At 39.3% G+C, this 21,553-nt stretch overlaps 1 protein-coding gene across 2 annotated transcripts in view; it reads left to right on the top strand.

Annotated features, from left to right (window-relative positions):
* LOC134225062 (transforming growth factor-beta-induced protein ig-h3) overlaps window positions 1–21,553 on the top strand; it is a 63,383-nt gene that overhangs the window by 6,859 nt on the left and 34,971 nt on the right. The window contains exon 2 of one of the 2 annotated variants that reach the window (XM_062704828.1): window positions 8,406–8,494. In XM_062704828.1, the coding sequence (XP_062560812.1) occupies window positions 8,406–8,494 (89 nt within the window). Of the gene's footprint in view, window positions 1–8,252; window positions 8,495–21,553 lie in introns of both variants that reach the window. The other variant, XM_062704826.1, reaches the window with a different exon arrangement.

The following is a 21,553-nucleotide window of genomic DNA, read 5'->3' as shown; positions in this document are numbered from 1 at the left end:
ACTTGTTGCGAGTATTGTATTTTGGCCTTTTGGTTCCATGGTTTGTTTCGGTCAATTTTCAATAGGAAACAATGAGACAGGATTGCAACTTGTTGTCGAATGCAACTTGTTGCGAGCAAATTGGTTAAGGAAGTGCCCAAAAAATGGGCGAGACTTTTTGGGCACTCACATGCATATTCGTGTGAGGCGTCATGTCATTTTTTTAAAGCAATGGTTTCTCAAAACCATTCGGGGTCCCAATCAACTGTGCAAAATTTAGGACCAATTGGGTGTTTCCTCGCTTTCCGCATCGCGTTTGACGTTTATATGGGAATTAGTATGAGAAAATGACCATTTTTGCATTTTTATACCTAATGGCTCCAGTTAATCTTAAGCCAAGTGGAGTGGCACATTACGTTTAAGTATAGCGTAGAGGATACCGAAAAACATTGCTGAAAGAGGTTTGTGGCTGGAACGTCTAAAAAAAAAGTGAGATGGAAAACGGAAGAGTTTTCCTACACGCAAAAAAAAGCGTTCATGAATTTGTGAACTAACGAGCTCACGGTGTATTTTTTTCGGGAACAACAGTCACGGATTCGGGAATACAGTCACGTTTTCAGGAACGTTCTGGAAAACGTGACTGGTGTTCCCGAACCCATGAATTAAATCACGGTGTATTTTTGCTAGTTCACGAATTCGGGAACGCTTTTTTTGCGTGTATATTTCCTTAAATCTTTTTTTTTCTGCCAGCACTGCTGAACAACATAGACCAGCGATTATCAACCTAGGGTACATGTACCCCCGGGGGTACCTTCGCTGACCCCAGGGGGAACCTCGGACAAAAATGCGTAATGGAATAATGATGTATTACAATTAAAATTATGATTGTATAAATTTATATTGCAAGACTTTGTATTGTACATAATATGCATAGCAATCAGTAAATCAAAACATATCGAATCATGTCAACCACAGCCAAAACAGTGTATGAAAGGCTGTGGGACACAAGATCAAAAAAATCTCCAAAAGCATTAAGTTGTTAACTAAGAATTGGAATTCTTCCTTCGAGAAGCTTGGAAGTCTATTTTCAAAAGGCTCAGCAACGTCATTTCAAGAGGCTCGAAAGACCCCTTTCATGAGGCTCGAAAGCCTCCTTTTAAAAGGCTTGAAAACCTTCTTTCGAGGGGCTCGGAATTCTTTCAGCCAACCCCCACAAGTGGCTCGGAAGTCTATTTTCAAAAGGGTCAGAAGCCCAGTTTCAGGAGGCTCGGAAGCTCCCTTTTCGAGAGAGTTGGAAGCCCATTTCAAATGGTTAGGAAACTTTCTTTCGAGTGGCTCGGAATTCTTTCAAGAAGCGCTTGGAAGCCTACTTGCAATCGGCTCAGCAGCGTCATTTCTATATGATCAATGCCTTCCTTCAAGAGGCTCGAAATACCTCTTTCATGCAGCTTGGAAGCACCCTTTTAAAAGGTTCGGAAACCTACTTCGAGGGACTCGGAATTCTTCTTTCAGCCAGCCCCCTTTGAAGTGGTTTGGAAGCCCTTTTCAAAAGAGTCAGAAGCACCCTTTTCAAGAGATTCGGAAGCCCCCTTTCAAACAGATTGGAAGCTCTCATTCAAGAGGCCCAGATGACCCCTTTTTTAAGAGGGTCACAAGCCCCCTTTTCAAGAGGGCTGGAAACCCTTTTTCAAAAAACCCAGGAGCCTTTTTCCAAGAGGCTCGGAAGCTCACTTTCAAGTGACTCGCAAGCCCTATCGAGGTGCTCGGAATTCTTCTTCCAAGAAGCTTGGAAGCTTACTTTCAAAAGGCTCAGCAACGTCATTTTAAGATAGTCAAAGCCTCCTTTCAAGAGGCTTGAAAGACCCATTTCATTAGGCTCGGAAACCTTTCTTTCAAGGGGCTCGAAATTCTTTTTTCAGCCAGCCCCCTTTCAAGTGGTTCGGAAGCCTCTTCTCAAAAGGGTCAGAAGCTCCCTTTCAAGAGGCTCGGAAACTTTTTTTGGAGGGGTTCGGAATTCTTCCTTCAAGAAGCTTAGAAGCCTACTTTCAAAAGGCTCAGAAACGTAATTTCAAGATGCCCAAAGCCTCATTTCAAGAGGCTCGAACGTCCCCTTTCATGAGTTTCGGAAGCCCCCTTTTAAGAGGCTCAGAAACCTCCATTTGAGGAGCTTAGAATTTTTTTAGCCAACCCCCACAAGTGGCTCGGAAGCCTCTTTTCAAAAGGGTTGGACGCCACCTTTCTAGAGTCTCGCAAACCCACTTTCAAGAAGCTCGGAAACTTAATTTCGATTGGCTAGGAATTCTTCTTTCAAGAAGCTTGGAAGCCTACTTTCAAAAGGTTCAGAAACGTTATTTTAAGATACTCAAAAGTCTCTTTTCAATAGGTTCGAAAGCACTCTTTCAAGATAATCTTATTAACTACGCTTAGTAAAATAGGGGGTTCCTCAATTAATACAAAAACACGAAACACCTCTCATGAAAAATGCTGAGAATCGCTGACATAGACCGCAATGATTTACCTAGGTGTTGGCATTTAGGAATCTCACCTTTGCACAGAGTTCATATCAATCAAAGTGGTCAGCTGATCCACCAAATTCGTATTCGCTTCTTTTCTTATTGATGAGCGCTTTAGAGCTTAGGAATTCATGTCGTTATAGCTTTGAAACCAGTCTAAGGTTGATTGAGTTGCGTTTTTATAATGTACTCCATTGCATCCATCAAAATAAGTGCAATAGGAAAGAAACAAATATTAGTCGTTCCATACTCTCCCGACAATCACCATCATTAACACTAACTTTTGATGAAGGCTTTTATGATTTGCATTTATTTTCCATCGGCCTATTTTCTTATAAGTGACAACCACCGACGCGACTGATTCAAATTCAGGCACACTGACTATGTTGATGTTACTTCTGGGTTTTACTTCCGATTTGTACATATTTGCTAAAACCGTTCAAAATAGCCACAACCATTATTCTTCAGAAAGGAAAACTGTCGAAACAAATTCCTATAGGGACACCCAACCGATGATTGTTAGACTATAAGATCTGGGCATATGCAAAAAATGCCAGATTCTTATACAAATATTGTATGAGACCTTACAATTTTGCCAGCTTTTCTTACAATATTTGTTTGTACGCTTACATTTTTATATAATAAGAATCTAACAATTTCGCATAAGCCCAGTTCTTATTCAAGTTTTGGTAGTTTCTTATACACTATACAGAATAGTTCGAAAATCTAACAGTCGCTGGTTGGGTGAAGGCGAAAAAGAATTAAATCGAGATTCAAAGTTGGTTCAATAAATTACCTAATATTCAAAACTAACGTCAAACGTTTCGTAATTTCATTGTTTAATTAACCTTCACTTACCATTCAGTATAATTGAGTTCTAATGACACTGCGTTCTTCATGCGCGCAAAAATCTCGTTCTCCGACCTTCAATTTGAATAAGACCGGATTCGGCTTTCTTTGCGTGTGCGCACTTCAAAGTTTGTGGCTATCGTTGGTTCTTGCCCGTCAATCGTGCAGATCGCCGAACTTGAACATGCAAATCGTCGTTCGTCATAGAGGTGTGGTTCGTTACCGCCATTATTAGCGTAATTTCCTTGTTAAGTGCTTTCAAATCAAATGGAATGAATGACCATAAGAAATGTATCGGCAAAATGTTTACTTCAGCGTGCAAGTTCACACGAGATGGAGGTTAAACAAATTCATTAGGACAAGTTATCGAATTCACGTGCCATGCATTGTAATTGTTCGATGTGGTTATATATTTGAATAAAATGAGGTGAGTGTATTGCTTTTGCGTGAAGTTAGACGCTTTTTGCAATTATATGAAAATCTTTATTAATATAATCTTCCAATCTTCGACGTACATTTTTATGATAAAATTAAAGGCGAAAGTATAGATTTGATAGTTCCGTTAGGGTACGACCGGCATGACATTTTTTTATAACAGATATCCATTATCGCATTATCTGTTATCATTTCATCATATTTCAAACGGAATATAAAATCGGAACCAATTCCACGGAAATAGCCATATCTCTGGACTCTTGATCAACAGCCAGCACTGGACGGCAAAGTAGTTCTAATTTGTGGGGAACGTCACATAATATGACAACTAGAAGAAAATAAAAATGCATTTTTACATAGCCTTGGCAAACCCGGAATCTCTCCAGTGCGGAAAAATGATTTTCTCTGTCCGATGGGCCCGGTTTTGCTAAAATCGGACTATTTCATGCAAAGTTATGCTAATTTGAAATTCGACAAATTTTTGCCTTTTTCAACCTTTTTGTCTAACTTTTGTGTAGAAGTGTTCTTTTTGAAGGGAGCGGAGAGAAATTTTAGTGACGGCATAAATCAAACGATCTTTTTGCCACCAAAGCTCCATTTGAAGGGGAAGACAAAATATCAGCGTGGAAACTGTTAGTGAAGGGAGACCAGTTTCCACGTTGAAACTCTTTAAAATGCTTCATTTATGGAGACATTCATGACAATGTTTCATTGCATAATTTAGATTTATACGCACATCAGTCCCCGGGTCTCCAGCTAGCCTCGCATATGGTTAGCAAACCGGAGATGGCAAGTTCAATTCTCAGTTCCGGTGTAGGATGCTCAACAAACATTGGGAGGTGATAGAGCACGTAATCAACCAAAATTTGTTTTTTTGCAGCTAAAAAACATTTCAATATCAGTTCATATGATTTAGATATCAACAGCAAACTGAAATCAAATAACCAATCAATCACGGAAACCAAAATTTGAAAACAGTTTTATTTATAAAAGTGTGTTGTCCACGTGGTTGAAATATGTCAATCGAAATGCGTTAAGGTCACTCCTGACGGAATCCAAGTTTAAAAGTGCTCGCGTTTTCGGGGGCACACCACTCGATACGGAAGCAACGCACAACTGTCATTTTTATTATTTCACGCATGCTGCGACGCAGCAAAGCTAAATCAACAAAAATGACACGAGCACTTTGGAACTTGGATGCCGTCAGGAGTGACCTTAAATAACGATCCTTCAAATTGGCTCTATTCACTATCAGAAGTGCCCAAGGTCAAGATCAGGAGGGAGGCTTTCGTATGGTGATTTTGTGCCTATGAAACCATGCGGAGACGCAGGGTCGTTTATTGTTTCAAAAAACAATTGAAACTTCGCATTTTGTTTAACGCAGTTCTTCAAAAGTATTATTCTTCTCTTGGATTTAATACCTACAGCATGTTTATAAATCGTCGTTATTTTCGGGATTTTTTCCAATCCTATTTTTATTTGTTTTTCTCGTATACAAAGTATACGTATTATGGAGAAGCGGGCTTGGTAGTCATATGGCTACTGCTTCTGCCTCATACGCAGGAGGTCGTGGGATCAATCCCAGGTCCGTTCCATTCTCCTACTTTGTATCTTTCTCTTTATTTCTCATGTTCTAGCAATCGCTAGAAATGGAAATGGACTTCCATACCGTTTCCATTACTATTCCTATACCTTCAACTTGAGTATTCTAACAGTAATCTGCTAGAATTGGAAATGAACTATAGAGCTTGTTTCCTACATCCAATTAGAAATTCCATCAGTTACCTTCTCCTATCTATCACATTGGCAGCTCGTTAACCAAGACGGACCTCTGCCTCTCCAACCTAACCCAGAAATTCCAACAAATTCCGCATGAACTCGTGTCAAGTGCAGAGGTATATTCGGCTTGCAGTGGGCGAGTGATTGCATCATCATTTCCTTCCCCTTCCCTACATTGACTTGCATTCTGACGTAGCAGGCGCCAGTATGACCTAACAAATGAGATCACCAGTACTTGTACATTGAAGATGTGTGCTAGTCCCAAGCAAACATCTGTTGGTTCCCTGTGCAAGAACAGCTGATCTGGCCATAATGGAGTAGCAACTACGAGCAGTCAATCAAGCTCAAGCTCAAGCTCAAGCTATACAAAGTATACGTATTATGGAATTCAATCGGAATGCCATCGGAACGCTACTAAATGATTCAAAATTCTTACCAATTTTTAAATTTTTAAGAGAATACAAATTGCATTGCATTTAATGAAAACAACCAACTAAACTAGGATACAAATCTTCCCACCCCCTAAACCGACAACCTGTAAAAAAATGCAAGCCCATTTTCTCACCTGTTCTATGTTCCAATTTTGTCGAAGGTTTAAGTTGTTATAACTGGTAACCTTGTGATTATCTGTTCATCAACTTTTTTTTTTGAATATTTTTCGATTTTTTTACGACTAGGTATCCGTTTTTGATTATCCAGTTTTGTTGTCTATAATTCTGCTCACAAAGACATGTATTGTATAGTCAAATTAAGTACACTTTTGGATAACAGGAAATAAGTTTGATGTATTTTGTTTAGTATTTTTAATTTAGTACTTTTCTTCTTTCGAAATAGATACTCGTATCATGAGCGACGATCGCGCACGTTTGGAAGTAGGAAAGTGATATGGCTCGAGACCACAGCTAAGGTTGTGTATTGATGTTAATTAAATAATGACTAAATGAAATACAACAAGGATTGGATCACAGGATTCAATCATCTCTTGTGATTTATGGAAAGGCAATACATGTCCTGATCGAGATCAATTGGAGGATTGAGATTTTTTGAATCCCAGTCGCTCATGGAGTGGGATTTTTTTAAACTTTTCAATGGCATAAGGACAATTACGGCAGATTCCGAAAATGACTGTCACAATTGTTGTCGCCTCACGTATTTGGGAACACAAATTTCAAATAAACGGTGATCGATGAATCTGAAAATCTATTTTTATGCACCCGAGCAGGAGCGACGACATCGATAACAGAATTTGGTATGAAATAGCCTTGCATAAGGGTAAAATACCAAAAAATAATACCAAAAACTTATATGCAGAATACTTGAGGCATAACATGCTTAGGTATTTCAATACCAATTGGTTTTGGTATTCGTTTAAACGAATAATAATTGGTTATGCATTTGGTATTAAAATTCAATTTAATAACTGAGTATGTTATGGCTTAAGTATTGTGCATATTAGTTTTTGTATTATTCCTTTGGTATTTTACCTCTTATGCAGGGCTAATTTATAACAGAGTATGGTATCAATAACAGAATTAGGTATTATTGAGCCAATTTGTCCTGCTCGGGCAAGCTTTAACGCAGCAAAGATGAAAAATTGATTTTTGCCAGCATCTTACTTTTTTGGGATATGTGCCTCTGGAAGCGTGAGGTAATTTGAAAATTTGATTGATGCGTTGTCCGTTGGTAGTACGTTGAGAATCCGACCTTCGCACATTGAATCAGAAAGCGACAGAAGTGACTATGTTGTGAAGATGAGTAAATAGTGTACAAATCAAAACAATTTCATTCACAAATTACGCTAAAATGATCAATATTTAGTAAATTTTGACCCAACTTAAAAAAAAGCATTTTTTCGCATGGGAGATTTCAAATGTTCATAAATCACAGATCCCTATAAATGCAAACTGTTTAGAATGGGTCTCAATATTGTTATTTAATCTATACATAACTTTGAATTCATGTTCAGCTATAATTTAAATTTCTGCTTACTTCATGAGGTAACGATGAGAACAAAATCAAGAAGAATGATTAACATTATGATTAACACTTCACCACAATTATTTGCAAGGATTTATTTTGCAGAATTTATTATTATAACGAGATCATCGTTTCAAAACTTATGCCAAGGTCAAAATTAATATCAACTCTCACACAAAAAGTCCATAGAAATGTGACTCGTCAGTGAGACTAAAGGTATACTGGATTTAGAATATCACTCCCATAGTATTTTTCAATATGAATCAATTTGGAACAATTCAACACTAAACTTCGAATCTTCCATAGCGTACCACAATCCTGGATGAATTCACACTTGATCTAATATAGGTGCCTAACTATATTTTGTGTACGACGAGTAGTGCTACTTGCAAATTGCCGCCAGCGCAAACGATGGCAGTTACGTTTATTATCCAATCTCGGAATTGCCCTTCTCCGGTTGACTTGTGGGCCATTATGCTATTGAGTTTCATCATACGCTTCTGCTTACAACTGCATGAATATAACAACCATCTGACACTTTTGGACCAAATCTACTGAGACGAAAACCCCAAAAGAAATGACTCACAAACGTGTCCAACCGGTTCCCGTACTTTCGTTCCTGGTTTAAATGTTTTGCAAACATCTCACATGTTCACTAACCACTAGTCACAAAAAAAATATCACCGCTACCGCAAATAAAAAAAAATCGCTTATCATCAGCTTCTTCGGCGGGGACACATTCAGACGATCGCATTTCGATGACGAATTCGCGAATTGGCGAAAAGAAAGTCTCAAGCCATTCATCAGGGGCGAAGGCAGTGCATTCGGCTTTGTATGGCCATTTAGTAACGATGACGATGAACCGATTTCCAGGGAAGCGACCGAGTTCGATCAGCAAGAAGCCGACAACAATCAATCCGGGCTGCGGGTGGTCGGACTTGAACGGGATCGAGAATCGCTAGGTGAGTGATAAGGGCGATAAGAGAATCATAGGGGAAAAACATATTTTCACTCAATAACGGCGTTGGCCACGTCCTTACTGTCATGTAGGAAGAAAATGATTGTTAGTTCAACTCTATTTACTACTAGAAACCGAGTGTATCTCTGCATCTCCACGAATGCTTGGGATAGAGCATTGTGTTAGTAACAAAGTATATTTTATCAGGATTCAATTCAATAAACGATACGACCTATGGGATGGGGTGGGGTATATTAACGCCCATTGAAAATGTTCTACTCACATTCCTTCCTGTAGAACTGGCGTGCCAAACGATACCACTATTATTGACATACCGACCACACAAAGCAAACAAAATATTCCGGATGATTTCTCGATCGTTCTGAGTACCTATCAAACGCACATTATTGTCGGGCCGCCACCAAAACCGGACCGCGCGATTTAGCACTCGCGATACGACACGAGTCGTGACAATTCGATTTATGTCGTGGATAGTTTACATCATGCACGCATGGATGTACCACAGATAACAGATATTGTAGATCCAGTTGAAAACCGAACTGAACTCTCGCGACAATCGCATTTTCTCCCATTTCCGGATGTCGCAACTGCATCGCGAGTAGTGCGCATCTATGCCATAGCCGTGCGCCATCATGCGCACCACTTGCGATGCAGTCGCGACATTCGGAAATGGGAGAAAATGCGATTGTCGCGAGAGCTCAGTTCGGTTTTCAACTGGAAGTATATTGAGGCTGGCATCCGATACGTGTGTAAATATCCGCAACCGTTAATTCAAATGTATTTTAAATTGGGACCGCGTTTGGCAATCGATTGGAGATGGCGCAAGGATCATTGTTATTGAAAACGCAGCTGTCAAATGCATTGGCTGCGTTCGACGGTTGTAAATCAGCTGCGTCCGTATGTACTGCCGCAATCAGTTGAGTAGATGGCAGTAGTGGGCCAACGTATATCAATTCAAAAGTTTACACAGGATTTTCAATAAAATTTGTTCTAGCTTAAATATCTGTTATCTGCAAGGAATGTAATTGTCGCTGAAAAATGCGAAAAACAAGCGACAAAAGAGAATAGCGATAACTCTTTGTCCCCATCTGCAGAGGATAAAGACATTGTTGCGTTCCATTTTATTTGCAACAAACATGGAGAGGTAATTGTTGTAAACTTTTCGAACTGCGATAACTTGTTTATTTCAGAAGTAAAACGCAAATCATGTCAACAGATGGTTAAGTTTATGTCTAATCTATGATAACTGATACTAATTTAACCAAAAACATCATCGGAAACCGACTACTTCTCAAAATGCGTGGCAGGCGATAATTGTCCTATTCTGTTGCAGTTTAGGACAAACGCTTATTGCGAGTTGAGTTTGTCCCAACATTTACAAGAGAGGATAATGTCGTTGTCATCGGCAATGTTGTTATTTTACATTCCTTGGTTATCTGTGGATGTACTATCATGCACACTAATCTAAATGAGTTGCGACGTCTGATAAATGTAGATATTTTAATTTTATTGAAGACAAATTTCCGATTTTCTACCATACACGGAATAATTAGTATACTTACCGGCCGCACAAAGAGAACAAAATATTTCGATCGTTCTGCGTGTTCTTCATAACACAAAATAGTTTGTAAATAGTCAGTTTGATACGACGGTGAACTTTGTTCGATCAGAATGTGTTGCATATGAGTGTCAGTGCATGCGATGTCCTGCCACAATGCGTCTTCGAATTTCTAAGCCCAAGTACACGAGATCATCAACAAACTCGTGGTGGGTGATTTACGTTGACCTTTGTATGGGCCACTTTTCATACCACATACTTTGTTTTTGTGTTCTCTCGTCAGTCTATGGGCCTTTTCACGAGACGTTTAAAAACAGCTGATTTCATCGTCAATTGACAGTTCTTCTATGAAAGTGACAGCTTCGGACTTGCAGGCCTGTTCAGCGGTTGTAAACAAGTGCAGTCTCGGCAGTGTCACATGAAAAGGCCTATTGTCAGTATTTTATTATCATTGTCGATGGCGTGGCCAAGTAGCTGAACGGACTTCATGAAAACTACGTAGTACGTACTTCTCGTGTCAATCTTTGCTCTTAGTATAAACCATCCACAGTAGACCTGTTCACCATTTTCAAAAGTATTCCAGATTCAAAGTGCCACTCCTCTATTTCAATGAGTATCTTAAATGGAGTCTCCTGACCAATTTTCAGCCAAATCCATGGAGATTTAGAGGTGCATCAAACGTGATTTGTGATTTTTTAGACTTTTTCATAGAAATGTCGTCTGAATGCATCAATTCAACTCCACATAGTAGAAGGATTAGTCGTGAAAAGCTTGTTTAGACTATTATCTACCACTTTTTCATTGATACTAGGATGTTTAGAGGACTTATTCTATGACTTTTTAGTAGATTTAGCTGAAAAATGCCTAAAAACCAGAAAAATAATTTTAGGTGCTTCTGGAGGTAGTATAAATTTTCAATATGTACCTGATTCAATTATTCCGTTTATTTCTTTCAAGAGTTGCGGAAGTTTCGTCCGTACATCACTTTATTCTGAAAAATAAGCTTCGGCATGTAATAATGCAGTTTTCATGAAATACTCAACATTTGAATAGGGTAGTCAAGCAAGACCATTCCCCCATGCTAAAACAAAGTTGACCATGATTTATGAGCAATGTCATCCAGTATGCTCGACCTACTGGTATGGAACTAGAGTGGGCTATGTGGTAGTGTCAGGGCCTGCAGATCAAGAGGTCCACGGTTCGAGGCGCCGAGTAGATAAAGATTTTTTCTTGTCAAATCTTATGGAAAATGCCATGTTTTTACAGACCTTTCGGGGTCTTTAACTACATTTGAATGTGATTGATTCTATACCCTCCTCCTTGTTAACCCTCCTCCTAGTTAACAACCTTCAATTATTGAGATTATAATAAGTTCATGTCCATCATTGCAGTCACCAATGAATCGTCTGCTTTGAGCGTGCTTACAGCAGCACACTCTGTAATCAGTATGGCGAAAGGCATCTACAGTTGATTTTCTCGAAATTCAAAACCCTAATCGCAAAAGTATTTGGTAAGCGTACACTGTTCGAACGAATCATGTACATTTACATCAAATATCATGCACATAATTGGAGCATGATAAACGATAGAAATATACATTTCATTTTATTTTTACATCTCTTAACATCCCAAATTTTTGTGTTGCTTTTAATTTACATTTTCTATTTTATGCTATATAAATAAAAAATGGTTAACATGAGAATCGAACTCAGGTCCGCAGAGTGATAGCCCGTTCTGGTACCACTCTACTGTCTTCACTTCTTGAATCCAATGTAGCCCAAAGAGTAACAGGTTCTGAGTTATGACGATTCTAATATACCAGTATCGAACCCGTCGTGATCGGGTGCTGTCTAGGTAATGTAAATTTACATGTTCTGAGTAAACGCATGCGCATAGTCAGGGGAAAAATCTGACTGGATGAAGTGCAAGAATTCGAAGTTTTTCCAACGATTTTAGTAAACGCCTGATGAAGTACACCGATGAAATGCAGCATAATGGATGTTGCTTTGTAGTCGTGATGGAAAATCTTCACTTTAGTATATGACTGTGGTCGAAAACGGCTGTTGTGATGGAATTGTTTGTTTTGTTTACATTCTACCGAGATCGTCGCAAGCGTAGCCATCTTTTGTTTCGGTTCACATAATATCATGTAAACTTAATTGTTTATAAATGAATTTTGATGGTGAATAAAGTATTGTTGTCAACAGAGTGTAGTAATAATGGTAAGGTAATGTATTTATACGGTTTAAATCTTGCTCTGTTTATGTGCATGATTTTCAACGCATTATTACATTGAGAAAACGATTACATGATCTGCATTTACATTAGTTTCATTGATTACATTACCAGTAGAAGTCAAATTTTTTTGCAGTGTAGTAGCGGACACCTTCCTGCATAACTGATACCAAATATTTTTCCCGTTAAAGTTACTTATTTCGAGAAAACCCACGTTTGTGATTCGCCATTTATGCTGGCTATTTGCGCATATACGATAGCGGCTGGATGGTGACAGTGGTGGGTAGAAAACCAGCCACTGCCAATAATTCATTGTGAAGTAAGGATCGATCCGGTTTTGATTGTGCCATGAGTGTGGTACAATAACTAAGGAGAAGATAAACAATAAATCAGAATGTTTTTTAATCTTTATCACGCTCAATTTAAAGTAAGTTTCCGACCGCGACAGATTATCGACAACATGGAATTAGCCACCTGGCTTGATAAATAAAATATCTTTAACTGCTTGGCGCCTCGAACCGTGGACCTCTTGATCTGCAGGCCCTGACACTACCACATAGCCCACTCTAGATCCATACCAGTAGGTCGAGCATACTGGATGACATTGCTCATAAATCATGGTCAACTTTGTTTTAGCATGGGGGAATGGTCTTGCTTGACTACCCTATTCAAATGTTGAGTATTTCATGAAAACTGCATTATTACATGCCGAAGCTTATTTTTCAGAATAAAGTGATGTATGGACGAAACTTCCGCAACACTTGAAGGATATAAACGGAATAATTGAATTGGGCACATATTAAAAATTTATACAACCCCCAGAAGCACCTAACATTATTTTTCTGGTTTTTAGCCATTTTTCCAGCTAAATCTACTAAAAAGTCATAGAATAAGCCCTCTAAGCATCCTAGTATCAATGACAAAGTGGTAGGTAATAGTCTAAAGAAGCTATTCACGACTAATGCTTCTACTATGTGGAGTTGAATTGATGCATTCAGACGACATTTCTATGAAAAAGTCTAAAAAATCACAAATCTCGTTTGATGCACCTCTAAATCTCCATGGATTTGGCTGAAAATTGGTCAGGAGACTCCATTTAAGATACTCATTGAAATAGAGGGGTGGCACTTTGAATCTGGAATACTTTTGAAAATGGTGAACAGATCTAATCCACAGTGATGTTAAAAATGTCAAAGGTCAGGCACGAAAGACCATTACCTAATCGTAACCCTCTTTGTATGTCAAAGAAATCCGAGGGATTCCCGGTTCGTGCATTAGCTGCCTTAGCTGGTCTTGGTCAATTGCAACAAAAGATATTTTAGTTACTAGATAAAGATTGTCGCTTCGGTTCCCTTTGTTCTGCTGTCCGGAACATGTTGGGTATCAAGCTGTCAAATCGTATGAATTTTCCTTCTTTGACATTTAGCTCCCCCATCCTCGCCAGCAAAAGATGTTCCGGACAGCGACGACAGCGACAATCTTTATCTAGTAACTAAAATATCTTTTATTGCAACATATGCAGATTTGAAGTCATCGATAAATGATGTATGGGTACGTGGTATTCACAGCAAATTGGACAAATTTGACAGATCAGGCAATTGATACAAATTAGACAAACTACGCAAATTTGACAAATAATCAAAATTAGACAAATTAGACAAATTAAACAAATTAAACAAGTTGAACATCGTGGTTACTTTCAATACATTTTTCAAATCAAAATATCTCTTCACAAGGTTCATATTCACTTCTGAGTTTTTCAGAAAATTAGACAAAAAGCACAAATTGGACAAATTAGACAAATTAAATAATTTAGGGAAATAAATTAGGGAAATTACAGAAATAAGAAAAATTAGGCAAATTAAACAAATTCTGCTAAACATATTAGAAAAAATAGACAAAACAGACAAATTAGACAAATTGGTGGAAATAGACGAATTGGATTAATTGGAAAAATTATAAAAATTGGACAATTAAGGCAAATTGGACAAATTAGACAATTCAGAAGAGATTGCAAAAAATCGGCGACGGTAGATGCTTTGCATACATCCCTTTGAAAACGCTGAGGTTTAAAGATGATCAGCTGTTACCGGCTCGCGTAGCTAGGAATGCGATACGGGTCTCTCCAGGGAAGGTCGCGGTGTGCGTATCGAAGAAATTGACGTTGAGTGGATTTCATGCGTTCGATACTCCAGACCGCAGTGCAGTATTCCAACGTTGATCACCATGAAACTTGACGTCCGTACGCCTGCGGAGTGGACGTCCTAACGTCCTCCTGGCTAGCTCTCCTTGCTTTTAAGTTCACCTGCTTGTGGGCACAATCGACACCTCAAACTTGCAGAGGCGGACCACACAAGAAGGTCAACGGACTGGTATGCTACCTAGGGCTCAGGTGTTAATTTAAAAGAGTGTTTTTCGTACATTTTTGTTTTATTTATTGTGGGTTCCTTTTTAAGGGTTAGTTATGGGAGGATTATGTAAAATCGGTGCGTTCATTTGCTGACGTTGAGTACCTGTTGTTTCATGCGACTAGGAAGAAGATGCGCGCTTAGTGACGTTCATCGGGTTGATATGCCCGGAACGGAGGGATGGGTTTGACGGGTTGATTGGCCCGGAACGAGTGGCAGGATGGTGCGACGACAATGGCGTTGTGTTTCATGGTTGGTCGCCGGAGCCGTTGGATGGGTTTGTAGGTCCGTTCTTCGGAAGAAGGATGGACTCGAAGACTTTTCATGAGTTGGTTGGCATCTTACGGAGGTCTACGTCCAGCGGAGGTTGGACTAGAAGACTTTTCGTGGGTTGGTTGGCAAGCGGAGATTGGATACGAAAACTACGCACCCTTCAACTGCCCGTTGTGGGCAGTTGAAGGGTGCGTAGTTGTTGACTCCTCTATTCCCCCTTTTTTCCTTGCTTGTGGAATCGCGTCCGCCCGTCGCTGTAGCTAAACAAGACTGAGTTGTCACCGTCACACATCATCGGACATAAACACTGCCAGTGCTGCCAAAATATATAATAAATACATGAGGAACAAATAACAGCAATGAACCAGATTTAAGACATTGTACATTCTATTGCAAGGTGATACAGAGTATACATCCAATATACTACAATCCCCCATTTGATATAAAAATGCAAACACGTGTAGGTCAAATATGTTCAGTTCCTATCCACGCATAATAAGCCAGAGGAATCCTCTTCGATTCTAAGGTAATTACCCATTGCTTCTACAGCGGCTATCTGGAGAATCGCTCTAGCGTATGTTCATCGTCACTTCCTATCAATCTTGCTTTCAATTCATGTAGATGAAAACAACTTTCTAGACAACTTCGAATTCAACAATCTTCATTGCACGCGCACCAATCTCTGAGACAATTCCACAAAGAAAACAAGATTCATTTCAGAGTGATAGAAGTAAATTACAACTTCATCTTCGTCCTCCTTTCAAATCACACCCTCTTTTGAAGGCAAGAGCCATCCTAGTCCCGACTCGTTAGCGACTAACCTTATCCACAAAATACATATGTCTTTTTCAATGTGCTCCTATTCTGACCACTGTTTTCTCCCTTCTTGTTATAACAAAGCAGACGTCCTCGATGTATCATCAGTTCACTAGTCATCATCAACAACATTATAAAACATCTTCTTCTTCTACTTCTTCTTCTTCTATGGCTATACACTCTTACTGGAACTTGGCCTGGCTTTTCAACTTAGTATTCCATTAGTATTTCCTAAGCTATGAATTCAAAGCCTTTCTATGCCAGCCCATTGCATGAGTATGTATCTTGTGTGACAAGTACAATGGATACACTATGCCGAGGGAATCCAACCCAAAACATCCTAGACCGGACCGAGAATCGAACTCGCCATCTCCGGATTGGCAATCGTACGCCTTTGCTCGCACGCCTAACTGGAGACCCAAACATCGTCGCTAAATTATCTAACATGATTGCATGCATCAGGAGTAGAGACAGATGCCTGCCTCCTTTAAACACCCGGTAATAATCATGTACTTATGAAAAACGTCTGAATGAACCCAATTTCCTCGAATTATTCATCTGTTTGTTGCAGCCGATGTAAGCGGGGTCTAATCAAGTTCAGTTCAGCAAGAAAACTGATACCTGTTCACATGAGTTTACCATAGTTTAAGATATGTTCGTAACGCTTATCATCCCTCAGATCAGTCATAGACCTGTTAGTACCCTGATAATATTAGTTTCAGTTTGTTACCATTATACTATCATCCTTCATGGCATTCAAAGCATATCAGTAAGTTATTCGTTCTTTTAGTGGTGCTGACTCTTCTATGAACTTAATTAAGCATGAGACCGAGAGATACAATAGAATATACACAACCACAGGTTTTACAAATGTTTTAGAAGAGCAAATCGTTCCCACACTAAGCCCAATGAACATCAGCAAATGTTACACTACAACAACACACCATCCAACGTAGTCAGTATCCATCTATGCACTTAGAAGCAAAATGAGCCTGCGATAAAGTAGTCATCACATACAAGGCTTTCAACATTTCAATCCGCTCCCGACTCCCAGTCATCGGTTTGACTCCTCCATATTGGTGGTGTGTGGTGCTTTCCCTTTCTTTCCTACGCGTACTCTTATGGCTGTCAGTGCGGAATTTTCAATGTTGGCTACGGAATTAACTGTGGTGGTGGAATACGTGTGTCACTCCCGTGCAGGATTTGTGCAGAAGACAACCTAAGAGAAAAGCATAGAAACCTCCTCCCCACAATCTCAAGGTAATCCTACTCGAATACATCTTCTCCTGGCATGTAAGAACGTAACTTTCACTTCAACGGCCCTACATACCAATTAGACAATTGGCCTGCTTCTCAACTTAGTGTTCCATCATCAATTTAACAGTTATTGATTGAAAGTCTTTCCACGGCCGCCATGAACATGTATCCTATGTGGTAAGCCCAGATAGTCAAAAATGCTCCCAATCCGCAAATATCTCAAGCCGGAGAACCGATCCAGAAAGCATCCTAGATCGAGCACCGTACTTGCCATCTCCAGATCGGTAATCCCACGCCTACACTTGCAATACCAACCAATGTTCCCAAGCCTCATGCGAATGATAATTGTAATAAAAAGCAGTCTGCCACTTACAACGCCTAAACAAAAGCTCTACCACTTCAAACTCGTTTGCGGTAGAAGAAAAATCTCATTCCCAGTGCACGCATCTATCAACCAACCCATACACCCACTTGATGGGCCAATGACTCAGAGAAATTAAACATGGAGGCTCAACCCGAGTAGCACAATTTAGACCGATTTGGTTGGAGCAACTCATATATGACTAGATTTGGTCACATATGGATCACAGTAACTCATTTATGACAAGTGTGCTGCTTGGGAATCCAAGTCCTGCTGAACATGTGCATTTCAATACCGCTAACATTGACTGATTAGCTCAATCTTCCCCAGCAATGGCGTTGGCATTATCAAAACGGTCATAGCACCAAGGTTCAAAAAACAAATAGTGATTAACTACAACCGTAGATCTCAGCACTCCAGAACTGCACAACGAAGCCATAACAACACACTCAACTGTTCAAAATTATCTATATAAGAAACCTTTCTCAACATCAGCTTCACATTTTATTACAGAACATGTGAAAAGTGACCAACTGATGCTAATGGTCACGCAGAATTAGTTAGCCATTTTTCGAAAATTCTTCAATAATCATTAATAGAATCATTTACTCTTTGTAAATAATATGTTCCGCTTCTTCGCTGCTAGGTTCCTTTCACAAGACTAAACGCTTTCAAATTTCAAAATGAATGGGATCGGCCGAACATAACATATATAGTGTGAAAGCAAAACTCCAGGCAATACCATAAACCTTCTCATGCTTTCCGGTGCCATGAGCAATCCTCTACCTAGCAATATTTGTCTGAAACGCTTCCACATCGTAGCCCACTACTCATTAAGCATTTCCGAAACAATTGAGTATTAAGGTTTCAGGCTAACTCCTCATTTCCGCATATTCATTGCACACACACAATCTTCGACATCTTTCACCCAGCGGATGTCAAGAAACTCGTTATGACGAAATCTCTTAGAGTGAAACTTAATTCGCACTCACGATGTCATTTTTAATTTAGATGTCAGCGCGCTCTTGAATTGCAGTCGTACATTGCTGAATCAAAAAACACTCACAATCATTACCTATCTCCTTCATGTACATCTTCCATTTCGGCACCTCCGCCTCTCATATGCCCTTTTTCATTCCCATTATGATAATGCTTTTATGCCAAACCATGTCAATAAAATTGGCAACCCGAAAATTTCATGAACTTATTTCGTGGCCGCGCATCTTCTAGCCAAAGGAAAGTCTCTAAGCACACAATTGAGGAAACTATACAGTCAAGCAAACACTTGTTAATCTCAACTCCCTTCAATTCTGAAATGCATCTAAAACATTGTACTACAATTACTCATCTCATTGTGCCATCAACGTCAACATCTTCCTTGATCATCGCAACACAGCACTTTACTAAACCAGTCAAGTGCAAACAATCTCCTACAATCAAACAATCTTATACCAAATTCAAAATTCAGTCTCAGTAAACATATCACTGCTCAACTCATATGAGTACACTCATGAACACAAACATTGCCACACGAACGGCAGCATCCATTATATTAATCCATCGTTCATTATAATCTTGAAAATAAACCAAACTATCAAGCAGGCCAGTCTGAAGCAAATAGAACATCTTTTCTATTAAATTCTCGTCATCCTCTTTATTTCAATGTCAAAGGCCTTTTCCAAATGAACACCTGTCAGAATTCATCCACTCGGCATGATTTTGCTCGTTGTTCCTCTTATCTGGTCCAACACACATTCTTATCAACATGTATTATTCTACAAGATGTCCCAGAATATATCACCGTAAATTACTATTTCTCGCTTCATGCCTGTCAGAATCCCCTCGATTCTCTGTCTTCGCACTATCTGAGAAATAACAATACTCACAATCATCTTTCGGCAACACCATTTTTTTCTCCTTCCTGGGAAATAATACATTTCCGCACCTTTTAATAATCATCAGTTTCAGCCTGATAATCCATCATCTGGGAAATCCTAAAGATTTCCGCTCACTCCATGAGAATGTCAAACATTCTCTCGAACTTTGCCCCCCCTGGAGAATTCTAACAATTCTCGCAAATAGTACAGGGGGAATTCTGCAGATTCCCGCCTACTCCATGAGAATCACTCTGATTCCCGCAAAGTTCGACCCACGGAGAATTCTCATAAATTCTCGCGTCTGCTTCTCATCTAGTCGGCAGTGAAACTATTTTCACTCCGCTTGCCCAACCAAGGAAAAAGTTTCCACTGGTTCCAACTCTTTTCGAGCCGATAGTAAAACTATAACTTTTGCTTAACTAAGGCTAACCAGGGAAAAATGTCCACTGGTTCCCTCATTTTGTTTCTTTCGAAATTATTCTTCAATATTTACCTTTTGCGATCCCATCCTCGTCGCCAGTTGTGGAATCGCGTCCGCCCGTCGCTGTAGCTAAACAAGACTGAGTTGTCACTAGGGATCCTATAATGAGAGATATGCAAATACTTTTCCAGACGATTTAGCAACGCTGTTACTTTTGTTTGCAAACGCTTCCAGCACTTGCCGCAGCGCAAAATGCTGAAGCTTGTATATGACTTTGCATTTGATAACAATTTGGAATATGTTTGTCTGTCCACTAACAGTGTTTAAATAAGCTTTATCACTAAAATAAAAGTGCAATATAAATAGGCGAAACACGATACATAAACTAGATTACTTCTACTCGCGAAAGTGAAACAAATTGTTTATACGATGAAACTTTTTTTTAAATCTATCTCAATACCTCTCAACCTCGTCTCAATCTGCAACAATAACAACGTTCATTTGGCTCACGTTTTGGCAGTTCTCAATGCTCGATTGGCTTACAATGGCCGCTTTCGCATATCTCTCATTATAGGATCCCTAGTTGTCACCGTCACACATCATCGGACATAAACACTGCCAGTGCTGCCAAAATATATAATAAATACATGAGGAACAAATAACAGCAATGAACCAGATTTAAGACATTGTACATTCTATTGCAAGGTGATACAGAGTATACATCCAATATACTACATTGCTCTTCACTGCCACTTTCGTTTGTCAAGTAGCGTGTTAGTTGTTTTATTAGGTAGTTGGGTTTTTTGAAGGAACCAGTAGTTGACCATATTGTTCCCTTTTTCGGTAATTAAGTCTACGTCTCTTTGATCACAAATCCAAGAGACCTGCATGCTTAAATAACAACAAATGTGACCCGAGTATGTCTGTTTGGTATCCTTTGAATATCTGATCTAAACAGGCAGTAGTTAAAGGCGATCGGTTATTTCTTTCGAGAAAAAGTTATGATCGAGCATTTTTTCCAGGTTAAATACTAGTGAGATTTAGATCGCACCAATAATGAGCGAAGAATCGATCTGGTTTTGCATTAAGCGACAATTGGCAATCGCGCAGATGCGCAAAAACATATTAAGATCATCTGCGTCCTTTTAGAATTAGATGTAAGTCGTTAATGACAGGAGGAATATCTACGGTTTGCCGGACAACCGTAATCCTGATGCCTTTTTAATTTGTGTCTTAGATTGAAATTTCGCGGAATTTGAGCATGGCGAAGTCTGATTTTTGGATTTCGTTTCGTTTCGTAAAATCACAAAAATTTCGCTAGAAAAAACTAACTTTTAACGAAATTCAACGGAATTCCGCGGAATTTCGAAAGCAATTTAAACTGAAATCATACTGCCCCGTACGGTCGTGTATTATCAAAAATTTTGGCTGCGCCGCTGAACAAAATCATAAAGCTCTTTTCAAAAATTAATGTTATACATTTTTTTTATTAACGCTTACTACATAATCTTATTCTGAGGCTATACGTAATATACGTCTTCAGTGTTTTGTTAGAAATGTCTAACAGAAAACGTAAAGTATCTTTAACTATTCTATCCAGCGCCGTAGCGTGTGGTTGGCCGGGTTGGCCCCCGCCAAGGGCGCCTGACCTTAGGGGGGCGCCAAAATCCAGAGTTCCGCTATAGGAAATGATTAAAAATTATTCAAAAATTCACTGGTTCAAAGTGATACAAATTTAACCTTTTATTACGATTCTCTCGGGGACTCGTAATATAATCAATCATTTGATGTATTTCCGGAAGGCCCTGTTCCGTCAATAACTGATACAAGTTGTTA

Source organism: Armigeres subalbatus, chromosome 3, assembly GCF_024139115.2.
Source record: "Armigeres subalbatus isolate Guangzhou_Male chromosome 3, GZ_Asu_2, whole genome shotgun sequence".
NCBI classification, from domain to species: Eukaryota; Metazoa; Arthropoda; class Insecta; order Diptera; family Culicidae; genus Armigeres; species Armigeres subalbatus.
The sequence above is the reverse complement of the archived record's forward strand: the minus strand, read 5'-3'. Positions and strand labels throughout refer to the sequence as shown.